The sequence below is a fragment of the Citrus sinensis genome, chromosome 9 (genome assembly GCF_022201045.2).
Source record: "Citrus sinensis cultivar Valencia sweet orange chromosome 9, DVS_A1.0, whole genome shotgun sequence".
NCBI classification, from domain to species: domain Eukaryota; kingdom Viridiplantae; phylum Streptophyta; class Magnoliopsida; order Sapindales; family Rutaceae; genus Citrus; species Citrus sinensis.
In genome coordinates, this window is record NC_068564.1 from 18478930 (window position 1) to 18494207 (window position 15278).

General features: G+C 34.1%; 2 protein-coding genes across 4 annotated transcripts; both read left to right on the plus strand.

Moving 5' to 3' along the window:
• The first annotated feature begins 885 nt into the window (after nucleotides 1–885).
• On the plus strand, nucleotides 886–2959 carry LOC102610669 (uncharacterized). The gene is made up of 5 exons (XM_006493630.4): nucleotides 886–1152; nucleotides 1362–1467; nucleotides 2250–2321; nucleotides 2407–2618; nucleotides 2708–2959. Exons 1-5 carry the CDS (start codon nucleotides 1043–1045, stop codon nucleotides 2814–2816), a joined length of 609 nt encoding a protein of 202 aa, XP_006493693.2. The 5' UTR covers nucleotides 886–1042; the 3' UTR covers nucleotides 2817–2959.
• A 1798-nt stretch (nucleotides 2960–4757) lies between these two features.
• Nucleotides 4758–15278, plus strand: LOC102611174 (AUGMIN subunit 3-like). Of its 3 annotated transcripts, none has more exons than XM_006493634.4 (18): nucleotides 4758–5158; nucleotides 5248–5284; nucleotides 5405–5508; nucleotides 5773–5968; nucleotides 6841–6907; nucleotides 7431–7534; nucleotides 8405–8489; nucleotides 8816–8873; nucleotides 9713–9844; nucleotides 10120–10189; nucleotides 11587–11644; nucleotides 11762–11817; nucleotides 12346–12498; nucleotides 13263–13362; nucleotides 13479–13620; nucleotides 13948–14023; nucleotides 14740–14835; nucleotides 14959–15278. In XM_006493634.4, the coding sequence occupies exons 1-18, from the start codon at nucleotides 4983–4985 to the stop codon at nucleotides 15088–15090; spliced, it is 1842 nt and encodes a 613-aa protein (XP_006493697.2). In that variant the 5' UTR covers nucleotides 4758–4982; the 3' UTR covers nucleotides 15091–15278. The 3 variants fall into 3 exon arrangements, with proteins under 3 accessions (XP_006493697.2, XP_006493695.2, XP_006493696.2); XM_006493632.4 differs by having other exon boundaries at nucleotides 4761–5158; nucleotides 13263–13374; XM_006493633.4 differs by having other exon boundaries at nucleotides 4763–5158; nucleotides 8819–8873; nucleotides 13263–13374.

Sequence of the window (15278 nt, forward strand, 5' to 3'; positions counted from 1 at the left end):
CAAAATTAAAAAATACCCACTTTATCCTCATTTATAATTAATTAATATATTAATATAATTAACTAAATAATATATTATAATTAATTAATATACTAATATATTAATAACAATAATTATTAATAATTATAGTTTTTGAATAAATAATCATAATAATTAATATATTATTATTAATTAATTTACTCTTTAATAATTATTAATATTGTTATAATTAATTCATATATTATTATTAACTAATTAATATATTAATTAATATATTATTAACAATAATTATTAATAATTATAATTTTTGAATAAGTAATCACGATAATTAATATATTATTATAATTAATTAATATAATTTTATAATAATTACTAATATAATTATTATAATTAATTCATATATTATTATTAACTAATTAATATAATTATTACTATTAATAAATATATTAATATTTTATTAACAATAATTATTAATAATTATAATTTTTTAATAAATAATCACAATAATTATTATTGTTGTTGTTATGATTAACTAATGATATTTTAGTAACTTGAAACGATTCAGCTTAATCTGGTTCCGATTTCAAGATAAAATAAACATATTAATGGGATTCAAGTCTATTTTCATTCCGATTCTTATGGATTAAGTAAACAATTTATTTTGATTCCCAATCCATATTCTCATTCCATCCCATTTTTATTCCAGTCTATTTTGATTTCATCGTATTCCAATTACTGACAAGTAAACGCAGCATAATTATCTCTCATTTATTTCAATCTTGAATGAACTGGGGCGAGTTAACAAGTTTTGAAACCCTTCTGGTATTACATATATATTTGTATGTGTACCCAAAACGTCCGGGGGTAGACTGAAAGAAAAAGATCGAGAAGATTTTAGAACGTTGCTTCATACGTGCGTGCGACACCGTTTTGGATACGTGTTTCGTTTGCTTAGGCCAAGGGCAAAATAAAATTAGAAAAACCCCATTTGATTAATTAATTAATCAAAATATCAAATTTTTCAAAAAAATAAATTGAAAGAAACGAATCCAGCGAACGAACGATGGCTTTGAATCCTCAGCTTTTTCCAAATTGGATGCCGGTGCCGTTTACGAACGAATTATTCGTGCTTGCCAGAGACGGCGTCGAGTTCCACGTCGATAAGATTCCGGGGTCTGTTCTTTAAACTTTTTAATCATTTATTTATTTTATTATTATTATTATTATATTCATAAATTTGGATACGTATTTCTGTACGATTCAATTTAGGATTAATGATCATAGAAGTTGGAATCTAGAAATGATTGAATTTTTAATTTTATATAATTTTAACCCAAAATTTATTCCAAATGTGCATAAATTTTGGCCTTGTGTTTTTTCAGAACTAATCAAGTTAAAGCGAGGGGCACAGTTTACTTGTCAAACATACGCGTAGTATTTGTTGCAAGCAAGCCTGTTGGTAACTTTGTTGCCTTTGATATGCCTCTGGTACGCGATGCTTAGCTGCTGCCGTGCTTTTATTCTGTTGCCTATATATAATTGTGTTGTGTTTGCTAAAATTCTTGTGAGTCAAACAAAGTTGTTTCGATGGTCATTTGAGTTTGCCGCAAGAAATACTGTTTAGCGCTCTTCATATGTTCCAAATGGTATTAAAGTAAGATTGGATGAGATACTAGTTATTTGTGTCGAAGAAGATATATTTCTTAGGACCTACTTTGCAAGGGAAGTTGCACTAGGCTCCAATTAGTATTGTGATATGGTGGCTTCTAAGCTCTAAGTCTAACCAGCAAGTGAAAGTCGATGGATTTTTGGTTAATAATTAATTTCAATTGAGAAAGTTAGTTTTGACCAATTAGTAATGCTTATACAGATTTTTTATCGAACATCTGTAAGGGAATATCACATTAGCTTCTAAGCCACAGTTGTTAAGTGTTAACCAAACACTCTTAAAAACTTGGCCTTGGAAGCACGGTACTAGACAGCAATACCAAAATGTAGCCCTTGCTTGCTGATGCTCTGCAGCTTCAGTTTCTCATGTGTAGCTTTGTGGCATTTTGATCCCACTTTGGGCATTGTTGGGTACCACAAGTGATCTTAAGCTTTCTACCTGTTGCTAGGCGGTGTTTTTGAAATGCTTGAAATGCTTGGCTTGAGACATTGGTACTCTTTAATTTTCCATTTGGGTTATAATGTGGTGTTATTTTTGGGATGTGATTTAGTTTCTGTCCTATCTGATAAGTCACTGATCTGTAAGTTGATTTATCTCACAGCTCTACATCCATGATGAGAAATTTAACCAGCCAATATTCCATTGCAACAATATTTCTGGTTTTGTGGAGCCTGTAAGTATATTATCAATGCCTTAGGTTGTGATATTAAGCAATGTCTGCTGTAGATAGTAATTTATCAGCTTGACTTTAACTTCAGGTAATCCCAGAGAACGAGCATAGAGCTCTGTACTCCACTCATTCGTTCAAGATTTTATTTAAGGAAGGCGGTTGTGGAACCTTTGTTCCACTTTTTCTCAATCTGATCTCTTCAGTTAGACAATATAATCGACAATCAAATGTGGGAACAGAACCTCGTGTGGATCCTTTACAAGCAGCTCAGACTCCAGTTGATGAAATGATGAGACATGCGTAAGTGGCATATTTAGCTGTTTACTTTTGTAGTGTTTATTATTTAATTGAATGCTTATCAGTTAAATGTCGAATTCTTATTGTTGCAGATATGTTGATCCAAACGATCCAACAAAGATCTTCCTGCAGCAGCCCAATTCTGAGTCTCAGCTAAGGCGGCGCACCTACCATTCCCAGCCAGTTGAGCACTCGAATTAGTTTTAAAATTACATTTAACAGAGAATTTTAAGTATTAAAATTTGTGCTGTGTGGTTGAAGTGTATAATACACTGCATAAATATTCCATGCATGCTTATGTGGGTGGTGTGTTGCAATAAAATCTGTTTTTAATTATGCTATTATTTTCCTGATCTTATGGTTTCTCGCCACTCTAATCACATGTTCTCTGTCCCGCGCGCACACTTTGATTTTCATCTGTTTGTGTAAGGTGATTTTGTAGCTACTGAAAAGTGAAAAGAACCGAATTAAATGGTGTGTCATTAACAATGCATGATAGTAAATTAGTAATTCATGCACCAATTTGGAGAATGTCACCAAAAGATACTGTAAGGTTTGAAGCTGACAGAAGTTATCAATTTAAAAATAATGAGAGATTCACTATGGAGAGTTCTGTCACTTACAGGGAATTAAGTAGAGAATGCCGGCTTTCCTATCTGATGATTACTAAGATGCCTGAGCTGGAAGTGGTGCAATTCTGACTAGTGACCGACGTTGGTGCCTCTTCTGCTCTTGTCTGTGTAGCCACTCTTGGTGTCTTTGTGAAGGCATGGCTTAAGGAGAGCGTTTATAGCACTTTTTCTATTTGAAGAGCAATTGCCCTTTCTATTAAAAGAAAGAGGGAAGTTTACAAAAATAATCATAAAATTTTTACTATTTTCACAACTAGCTCTCTAAATTTTTTTCTATCAACATTAGACAAACACACGTTTTTCTCTTCAAATTACCCTTGTTTACAAACCAAAAGTAACTTTTTTTCTCCTTTTTCGTCAAATCAAACACATCTTTGCAATCTTGAATCATCATCGGTGACGGCAAAAGGCAACGATAAACGCCGACGGCAAACAGTAAAAGTGAAATCCGATCATAATATATCCGGATTCAACACTAATCGGCATCACTTAGTGGTATGAGTTATTTTCTAAATTTGCGTGAGAGTTTCAGTGCGGTTGCTTGCTGTGAGTTGTGGGTGAATCTGCCTTTTGGTGTGACAGGCTACCTGTCGCACGAAGCTTTATGCGACAGGTGCCCGTTGTTGGACAGCGGTTCCCTCGGTGGGCAGCACCATTCAACCCAAAACAATACAATCACAAATCACTCCCAAAACAACACACTCCCAAAACAATAACCACCACTACAAACACCACAACTACCACCACCATAATTATTCTCAAACTACAACCACTATTATTCTAAAATTTCATTTTAAATTAATGAAATATAAATAAAATGGCTAACCTAGATTTTGTTGAAGGCCGTAGATAGTAGATCGGACACCGATGATAGATGGAGCCGCCGCCGATGAGGGCTGATGTTGCCTCCGACTATGTGTGTTTCTTCGGTTTGGGAGAGATGAGTGAAAGAGATATTGTTGGGGGAGAGATGTGAGAGGGGTATTTTGGTCTGAAAGGTTTTTTTTTGCTAATGTTGATAGAAATTAGTCTGGGGGGTTAAGATGGAAAAAGTATAAAATTTTATGGTTATTGGTGTGAATTTCCTAAAGAAAGAGAGTTAACAACTCTCTTTATGTTCTTTAGTCCAAAATTCTATAATAAAAATATAAAATCAATGTTTATCAACTATTATATAATTAATATTTGGGGTCCGGCTAAGGTGCAACTGTGGTATCATGTCACAGTTGCATCTAGTTGTTGGATGCGCTTGAATGAGTGGAGTCCACTGACATCCAACGGCTTGATACAACTGTAATATCGTGCCACAGTTGCACCACAGGTTTTCCCTGATATTTGATTCCTAAAATTATGCTTTGAAATTTGAGCACAAAGGAGAAGGAAAAATTACAATGACTCATTCCAGATTTTTTTTTTTGGGGAAACAATTAATAGCGAATAATATTCATGTTTTACAAATATTTTTAGTTTTTCAAGCAAAAAGTTGTTTCTATTTCAAATTTTTCACGTCCCAAGTGAAAAAAAACTTTGTACCCAAAGGTACAACTAAACCAAGCACCTAACCAGAAGTAAAGAAAACGACGACAGAGACATTTGAAATGAAGATTTGATTTGATTCTTCAGTCGAGGCCAGCGCCAAAACATAAACCCGCATTTGAAATGAAACGAAGAACATTCCATTCAATTCAATAAAATTAAATGCGTTTTGATAAAAAGAAAAAAATAGGGAAAGAAAATGAGCGGAGCTCGGCTGTGCGCATTGCTGTGTGAATTAGGCTACGGGGGGGCGGATTCGTTGGACCCCGACAGCTTCGAGTGGCCTTTTCAATACGACGACGCACGACCCATCCTCGACTGGATCTGCTCCTCTCTCCGTCCCTCCAACGTCCTCTCCCTCTCCGAACTCTCTCAGTACGACGCCGTTTCAGTTCTCTCCAATTTTTAAATTTCAGATTCAAATTCTCAATCTAATTAATTAATTAAAATTATTTGTATTATAGGTTCGAGCAGTTTCTTCAAGAAGAAAAATTATTGGAAGTAAGTGCTTTTTATTTTTATTATTTCACTTTATATTTGTATGTTATTATTGATTCTTGACTCCAAAAAAAAAATGACCAACAATTACGTGATTTATTTATAAAAAAAAACTGTTGATAGGGGGAAGACTTGGAATCTGCTTTTGATAGCATTTCGGCCTTTTCTTCTAGAAGAGATGATCAGGAAGCTGTTTTTGGATCTGAAGAGGGTCTCAAAGATATACGGTAACTCATTTTCTTTTGCCATTTTCACTGTTTTTATTATGCATTGAATCTGCTGTTATATTAAATTTGAAATTTTGTAAAAGCTATATAATGCAATGTGTGTTCTAGAGAGTATGGATTGTTTAAATATGCTGTTAAGTGCCTTGATATGCTACCTATAAGGAGGGAATTTTTTGTTTATTTGTTTCTCTTTAGTTTTTTGGTTTAATGATGATGGTTGTATTTTGTTGTTTCTAGCACTGATGGATTTGTGTTCGTGTTTAGGGAAGCAACTCAGGCATATAGAGATGAAGCTGCACAGTTGCAGAGACAGCTTAGGCATCTGCAATGCCAGTTTGACATGCTTACTGCTCATGCTTCAACTTTGATGCAGGGTAGACGGGCAAGAGTTGCCGCAACTTCTACTGTCAATGGGCACCTTTCAATCCTAGATGATGGCCTTTCAGCGAGAAATTTGCAGGTATGGGATAAAGAAAGTTTAATTAGCTCTATGGTTTACGAAATTGGAACTTTATTTTTATAAAAAATGTAATAAAGCTGGAGGACAAATGCATACATGAATTCTGTATGATTTTGTCCGTTTATTTTCATTGCCAACAGTCAAATTGCATACATAATTTCCATATCTATAAAAGCTACATGATATGCATTGTACGCTTACTATGGTCTTCAATTATATAGAAAGAAAGATGGTGAAAATAAATGGTATTATAGTGCAAATTATGGTACTCGAAAATAATTCAAAGATCTGGATACTGCCTTTGATAGTCTATGCAAAAATTTTCAAGGAACACATTTGCATCAGCTATGAACCATAATTCCATATTGCTTTCATCTCTTCTTTAAAGTCTTCTGTGGTATCCATCAGCATGTGATTTCTTAAGCCCCATTAAGCATGTATATACTCAAAAAATTTCTTCCTTTTTGCGGGTTTTCTGTAATTTTCTACTCTTATAAATATAATGTTAAAGCCTTTCGCTTGGCTTGCTCCATTTTTTGCTCATTATCTATGCTATGCACACCAATGATAGTGTATTTGGTCTCTTCACATGCATCTTTTGAAAAATAATGTACCATTTTTTCATATTTATTATGCTCCTATAGAAATTCGAAGTAAATAAATTATTTATTTTATTTTACTCCCTTAACACTCCCTCTGTATTAACCTTTTCTTTTTCTTTTTCTTTTTCCTTTTGCTTTGATGTTGTTGAAATTATGTTTTTATCTTGTATCTTAGTTTTGATTCATTTCTTTTTGAGAAAATTGTTTATTGCACTTTATTTCTTGCTTAAAGATTTGTAATTGTTATTGAATCCTCTTGTTGCTTTTTAGATGAATGATGTATTGGGAAGGATAGCTTCTACAGCACAAGAGTTGGCTCACTATCACTCTGGGGATGGTATTATATTGTTTTACATTTTTGTATTTCTTTTTAGCTAGAACTTTAAAGTCAATGATTAGTTCCCTTTTCTTCAAAGATGCAAAATTTAATGCCAATTTTTCTGCAGAAAATAAAAGATTTAAAAATTGATCACCATAATTCAATCATGATTGTATGTTTCTCATATTTTTAAAAGTGAACTTTCATTTCTGGCTCATATTAGTTAAATTTTTTATTTCGATGGTTTTTACCTGATAGTAATTCCTAAGTTGCGTTTTTGTCGAGGTAGCAGGACCTTACTATGAAATACTGGTTAAAGATTGGGAGTTTTCAACTGAACCTATTTCTTTTAGTTGCTATCCTTTACTTGTATTCTAAATCTGTTGGGGTTAAAATTTTTTACTGTTCGAACTGGACCCTGTATCTAATTGCAAAATGTGACACTTTACCAAGGGAAACAAAAATGAAAGAACCACTTTCTTGTGACTAATCTGCTCTGTTTATCTTCTTGATGAGTTTTGGATGTTATTTATATGTGCAGAGGATGGCATATACCTGGCTTACTCTGATTTTCATTCATACTTGCTTGGAGATTCATCTTCTATGAAGGAGCTAAATCAGTGGTTTTCTAAGCAACTGGACAGTGTATGTAGATTTAAAACTGACATTGAGTTGTTGTACTTTATTAAACCTTATAGGTTCTCCTTTTGTCTTTTTGCATAGCCTATCCCTTCATTGCAAAACCTTGAATTGTATTATCCATTCTTCCCAATCCCAAACCAACAACATTCTTTGGAAACCAAATTATTTTCCATGTTTTTTCCTTGCATAAGTGTTGCCTTTCTCTTCATAATCTCACCAATACCTATTATCATTGCATGAATGCATTTTACAAAGATCTTATGGCAGCATAAAAGGCAATGCCATAGCAGCTGACTTAACAACAGTTATCCTCCTTGCTTGAGTCAGTACTTCGGTCGTCCAGCTGCCTAATTCTCTTTTTAACTTTCATTTTAATCTTCTCTATTTCTTATAATTCAGGCATTAGCAATATTAACTGGTTCTGTCCTTTTTTTTTTGGTGATTAAATTAATCTTTTACTGTCATCCTAAACTGCCAGTTCTCGGGGATTCAACCAACTCTCCTTATACTAGTATTACCTAAGACTTAATAAAATAGTTTGGGCAATGTGTTGATGTGCATAATTTATGCAGCTCTGTCATTTATCAATGGTCCTTCGCCATAGTTAGTTGGGAGGCATTTGATCATTATTTCCTCTGTCAGTAGATAGGAGCTTTATTTTGTGTCCAGAAGTGTCTTTCTGTAATAATATGTTCATTTAAGGAGAAACTGAAAAATAACAGCTTTTGTATGGTCTTTCTTTCCATTAATATACAGAGTTTCTGTTTTCTATAAAATAATAATGTCATCTTTCCGTTGTGATTTCTTTTTCTTTCTCACATAATGGTAATTGAATCAAGTAAGTTTATTTGGTTCTAATGTGATTGCGAGCAGGGTCCTTTTAGGTTAGTTGCTGAGGAAGGAAAATCAAAATGTTCATGGGTAAGTCTTGGCGACGAGTCAAATATCTTAGTACGAGGTAGGCTTCTAATGTTTTCTTCATATTGTTTCTTTTAGCCTGAATGGATTTTCTGCTTGAACATTAGTCTTCATTTGCTTAAAATATTTGATCATCTTTTGTATGTTCTGGATTGAGTGAAGACTTGTGGGTTGTGCATGTATAATTATTCCTACTTGAACAGGAAAAAATTCCTTTCTCTTCTGTTTCTTCTTTCCCTTGCTCAACCCCAACCTTAATTTTGAGTTACTTCCTACTGCACATATTATTAATTTAGACCTGCATGTGGATTCTTTTTAATTGTACTGGCAGAATATTTATTTGTCGTTGTTGTTTTTTGGTTGTAGCAGATTTAGAAAAATCCCATCATCAACGTGTATCTGAGTTACAAAGACTTCGTTCTGTGTATGTATTTTTGTTTCTTTAACTGTTTAGCTTATCTTTTTTACCTTTCTTATTGTTTACCCTTTTTACAAAGTATTGCTGTACCTCTTAATTGATCCATGTAAGTAGTAATCCTGAAATGGCATGTTGGAAGAGGTTTAGAAGGTTTTAACTTCTGATCAGGATGAGAAATATTGCAAACCATCCATATTCTTGTGAAAGAATCTAGAAGGCTTTTGACTGTCACAATTTTAATGTATTTCTCTTTCATGGAGAAGCTCCTTTGAAAGTTATTTCAACAGATTATTAAGAAATTGAATTGAAAGAGCCAAAAATAAAAAAATAAAAAAGATTATCAGCTAAATTTTTTTAGATTAGTACTTGTTAGCATATCTTAACAGTTTAAGAGAATAAGTAATTGTTTGACATCTCTCTCCCTTAGACAAATGTCATACTGCTATGATTGCTAGTATAGGATGCCTTTTGAAAATTTCGTTCTACTTTTGATGTTTCATTCTACTTCTTATAGCTGGACTATGATCATTAATTAAGTTGAACATGCCTTGAAAGAAGGGGACTCGTGGGTAGGACAGTTTTGTTTTGTTGTTGCTTCTCCTTTTTGGTACTAAATTTTGATATTGATTTACTTTGAAGCTTCACTTTAAGAATGTGATAGAATCAGGCTAAGGAATGTATCCCCCCCCCCCCTCCACCCCCCCCCCCCGCCCCCCAAAAAAAAATCTAAGGAATTTATTTCTTTTTGTTGACGATCACTGTTTCTTGATATGTGCTGCAACTTTTTGAATTTTTCCTTCAATGGTACTTTCTTAAGTTAAATAGGTGTTTCAATAATTTGACAGATTTGGAACAAGTGAAAGACAATGGGTAGAAGCCCAGGTTGAGAATGCCAAGCAGCAAGCTATTCTAATGACACTGAAATCTCAAGTAGCATCCGACGAAGCTTATATTCATCTTGACTTTCATTCACTTAAGTAAGAGTACTTTGCTTTACACCCATAATTATTAGCTTGAGTGTTAAAGTTCCTTATTTACCTTATCATACAATAAGTTCTTTCTGCGCATAGGTGATATGCGTAACATGTGCTTAACCAAAATAGGATGACATCTTCAGAATGCTTGTTGAAGTGCTCAATTTCTTTATCCATTCCTTTTTTTCCTCTTTCTCCTAATTTTTCTTTATCTTTTGCAAAAATTATGTTTGCTTTGTCTATTTCATGGTAATTTTGCAATGGTTATAAATGTTCAGGAGAAAACATGTGGAATTGGTAGGAGAACTCTCAAATCTTCACCACAAAGAAGAGAAATTGTTATCTGAGGTTTGTACGTGTATTTATTCCAAGTTTATGCTAATTGTTATTGCTGCCAGGTCTTTCTGGTTACACGACTGATTTGTTTGCTGGTTTCTGCCTACTATGGAGTGAATCAATTTATACAAGGCATTTGCTTTATATATTTCTTGTTTGTCAAGATATAATATATAATATAAGGTTGATAAGAGTGTAATTAGATATCTATTATGTTATCTCTTGCAGTAAGGCGGATTCTGACAATTGAATTTCAGTTTTTTCTTTTTATTTCAGTTGCCATGTACCCCACCCTATCCCACCCGAAATTTAACCGATCCCACTTCAAGGTTGGTCTGACGAAGATTTCAACCTTAACCTGTTGCTTCTACTGCAAGAGGCAAACTAACTGGGCTGTCCCCAAGGGGACAATAAGTTCACTACCACAATACTTGTTTTTTCTGTGGTAGATTTTTTAAAGAGTAATACAGTTTTCTGATCAAATTTAATAAACTCGCAATACCTAGGAGCTTCTAATATGTGTTTAACTGGGTGTAACTTGAAAATTAGAAAAGCCAAATACATTTAAGAGCTTGATGGAAGAGACAGGCTAGGGCTTTAAAGAGAAAGAAAACGATCAAAATAGAGAGATAGTGTTATGAGTTGTATGAAGAACGTGATGAAAAACATTGGTGAGAAGCATTGGTGAAAGGTTTCCTTACAGTTACTAAAATGATTTCTTATATTATATATTTTACAAAGATTATTGAATTATGATAATCTGCATTGGTAAAGGTGTTTGCTACAGCATTTGGAACATAATCACTAACCAAATTACTGGAACCTAGGGGTGGGCACGGGTCAGTTTGGTTCCATTCGTTTGTGAATTTAATTGAACCAATCAGCTTTTGCCTAATATATAAACCTCGTTTCTCAGTTTGGTTCTGGTTCGGTTTGGATTTTTTGGTTTTAAACCATAAATCTTTTGTATTTTGTGCTTATTTTTCGGTTTTTGTTTTTTTTGTTTTTTAATATGAACTGATCAGTTTTTGTTATTTTTTTGAACTGAACTGAATCACCGGTTCAGTTTGGTTTTTTGTGGGCACCTGTTTTTTGGCCCACTCGTACTAGAGCCTGAATCTCTCACATTAACATGAGCTGTTATCAAATAGTTTTAAGTGCAGTTGCGATTGGTTCAAGGATGCAGTGACTGAAAATAGTAATTTCTGTTTTATTGGCTCAAGAGTGACCCTGGATTGTTTTTGTAATTACCAATAGATATTAATGTTTCAAACCACATATTTCAATAATGATAGGATATCTTACCCTGGAATTTGTATCTGTTTATGTGTCTGGTCAATGTCATTTTGGGTTTTCATTTGACTACCGTCTCTATATTTAATTGTCTACTAAATCTGTATGCATTTCAGACTATTCCCGATCTTTGTTGGGAGCTGGCTCAACTCCAAGACACGTACATTCTACAAGGTATTTTGTGGTAGTTTTTCTACTTCAGAATCATTAGAATTAAATATCCAACTTTATGCTTCTATTACGATGATAATTCTATAAAGTTAATACGATTTTAAATTTATGAACTTGTAGGTGACTATGATTTGAAGGTCATGCGCCAAGAACTCTATATTAGTAGACAGAAAGCGGTAGGTTGACTACTTCATAATTTTATCTCTTTGCTTGTCTTATAACTTCTTAGAGGTTATGAAAGTATAAACATACAATATAGTGAGGATTTGACATGTCTACGGCATGGTAGCTGTTTGCTTGGTAAATCATGGATGTATTATGGTAGTCTGTCAGCTGTTCATTACTATATTGTATCTAAGCTAATGTGGGAAACTAGCACCCTTGCATCCGGACTAATCTCCTTTATTTTCTTGTTAATTATTGATAAATTATTGATATTACATGGGTCCATAAAAGGTCTTCCCTTAACGCCTTGAATAATTGTTTGCAATAGCTGAAACAAGTTACATGGTGTTGGCCTTTAATGTTGCTATGATCTTTGTCTGACTAGGTTCACATCACAGAAAAGTTTGGTTATTTCACATTACATAGCACTATAATCATTTTTGGCATAGCCACTGTCAGATTGTGATACAACTGAAATATTTAAATTTATGTTGAAGTATTTGTGCTAGGATATTTACATTTCTCATTTTCATTGGCAGTTCATCAATCATCTGATCAATCAGCTTGCAAGACATCAGTTCTTAAGGCTAGCTTGTCATCTGGAAAAGAGAAACATGCTTGGAGCTTATTCACTGCTTAAGGTTATTGAGTCAGAGCTTCAGGGATACCTCTCTGCAACCAAAAGCCGAGTGGTATTAAACTCTTAATCTGAGTGTGTCAACTTTGATCCTAATTTTAGTTTTGGTGCATAGAAAGATGTTAATGTTCTATCTTCCATAAGCTTACCACTTACCCATGTCCCTCTCAATCCACTTTTCAATGTTTAGTCCTTATATATGTGTGTGTGTGTGTGTGTGTGTGTGTGTGTGTGTGTGTATCTGTTGGTTCCCTTAACTTTTATACTTGAAATGATGATTAAATTTTCATTCATAAGATTTATGCAATCCAATGGTGTAAGTTTAAAGTAAAAGAATAGCATCTAGGTCATTATTCATCTACCACTGAAATGGACAGAAATAATCATCATTTTAAGTTGGAAATTGTAAGTGACCAAAAAAAAAAAAAAACCCAAAAACCAACAAACACACATGCACACACACACACACAAAATAGGTGTGACTGTCCTTGTGAGTGCTTAGAAAAGCTTTTAGAATGGAGGACCGTTTATTGGTTGGATTGTTCATTTGGCTCTTGATCAATGAGATCCATAAGATTGCACATCTGGAAATTTACTCAGAGACCATGCACTGACACTTATGGGGCTCTTTCAACCCTGAACCCTGAGCATATGACTTCCCTTTATCGACATACCAGGCTTTACTTAGCTAATGAGTGTTTTTCCTCGTGCAAATAGTATTAATACCTTTTTTGTTTGCATCATCCTGTTTTTGATTCTGCTAAATTGATTCAGTTCATTCTGAAACCTTGTTTGTTCTGAATCATGATTTTGTTACAGGGTCGTTGCCTGGGACTCATTGAAGCTGCATCTGATGTCCAAGAACAAGGAGCAGTGGATGATCGGGATACTTTTCTGCATGGTGTTAGAGATCTTTTAAGTATCCATTCAAGTAATAAGCATAATGATTTTCGTTAAACTGATTGAAGTTTTGTTATTACTTTTGTTATCTTTTTCGTATTGGTAATTTTTGCTTTCCTGAAATATTTTTCTTAGATGCTCAAGCTGGGCTGTCAACATATGTATCAGCTCCTGGTATTGTGCAGCAGATATCTGGTCTTCGCGCAGACTTGACGGCCCTTCAGTCTGATCTTGAGAATTCCCTTCCAGGGGATAGAAATAGATGTATCAATGAGCTGTGAGTTATTTTCAGATCAGATTGTGTTGCTCTCACTATTCATGCTATCTCATTTGTACTTATTCCACCTTGTAATAATGATTGCTAATCTACCTCTGCGATAAGTAAAAATAAAAGATGTAGTCAAGGGCTGAAAATTCCGGTAAATAGTTTTTATCATTTTCAGGCAAACATCAAGCCATTACTTCACGTTGCATGATTGGCAACAATTTTTTCAACTATTTATGATTCCTCAAAAACTGCTGCTAATATCATGTTTCTTGTGTTATGTAGTAATGTCATTTTGATTTGTTGCTAACATCTCATGCTTTTTCCTCTGTGTTATAGGTGCACTCTTATTCAAAGTTTGCAGCAACTACTATTTGCATCTTCAACAACTGCACAACCAATCCTGACACCTAGGGTAGGATCTTCATCATCCAAGTGTCATGTTCAAACTTGCTTGTTAATATTTCTTCAAACTCACCTGTTGCTTTTTTATATCCAGTTTTCGACTAAGCATGTTTCTTTCGTATTTGCTTTGTAATGATATATGGATGATTACATGTCAGACACCACAAATATACTGGAAACATGAGATGATGACGGTAATCCATTCATTGAAATGTACCAGGAAATCTGGAATAGTCTGTTTTTCCGGTTGTAATTAAAGTGAGAAACATGATTTCTCTCTCTTTTGCGATCCCTAATCTGTTGGATTCGTAGTTTCTTGCTCTGCTGCTAAGTGTGTGTAGTTGGCAGATACAGTGCACATTTGGTTCAGAGTGATTAAAAAGAGAATAACCTGCTAACGCTAATGATAATAATCATAGATTTAAATGTGTGCACCCACAATAGCACATGTTTTGTCCAGTGAGAAGATTTTTGGGTTTGCATTAATGCTTTTAAGATTTTGAAGGAGACAATGGGCATTAGTGATCTTGAAGTTATTTTCAAGAGGTGATTGAAGTACTTTGTTTATTGGTTGCCACAGATATATGGACTTAGGTTCCTTTTTGCATCATGTTGACTTCGTTCTTTTTCACCATTCTCATTTTACCACAGCCTCCTCTTGTTGGTTCTTCTGTATTCTTCTAACTCTCTGTGTTTGCTTCTGTTACATTTTGACACCTTTTAAAGCCATTGATGAAAGAGCTTGATGAAATGGAAAAGATCAATGCAAAACTCTCTGTTGCAGTGGAAGAAGTGACACTTGAGCACTGCAAAAAGAATGAGGTAATACACACAGTCTGATCTTCTCGCGGTCTTGTCTTTTATTATCAGATTGTTTTGCTCCTAGGAGCAACTATCATGTAACTTAAATTAAGCAATGCAGGCAAATTTCTGGTGTGCTTGCAGATTATTAAACATCACTCTCAGGAGGTTGGCCTTCAAAGGCGGGTTTTTGTCGACTTCTTTTGCAATCCTGAGCGTTTGAGGAGTCAAGTCCGTGAATTGACTGCTCGTGTGAGAGCCTTGCAGGTCTCTTAATTGCATTCTTACAATTAAACGGTATGCCTCTGTATCAATCACATTGTATACGTATTTAAAGCCATCATTCTTTCCTTCTGGATGTCAAGGCTTTTTATTATTGAACCAAAAACTCAAATATCAACTTGGGAGGAGTGTAAATGTATATACTCGGATCTCTGTATGGAAAATGAATGCTGGTTTATTTA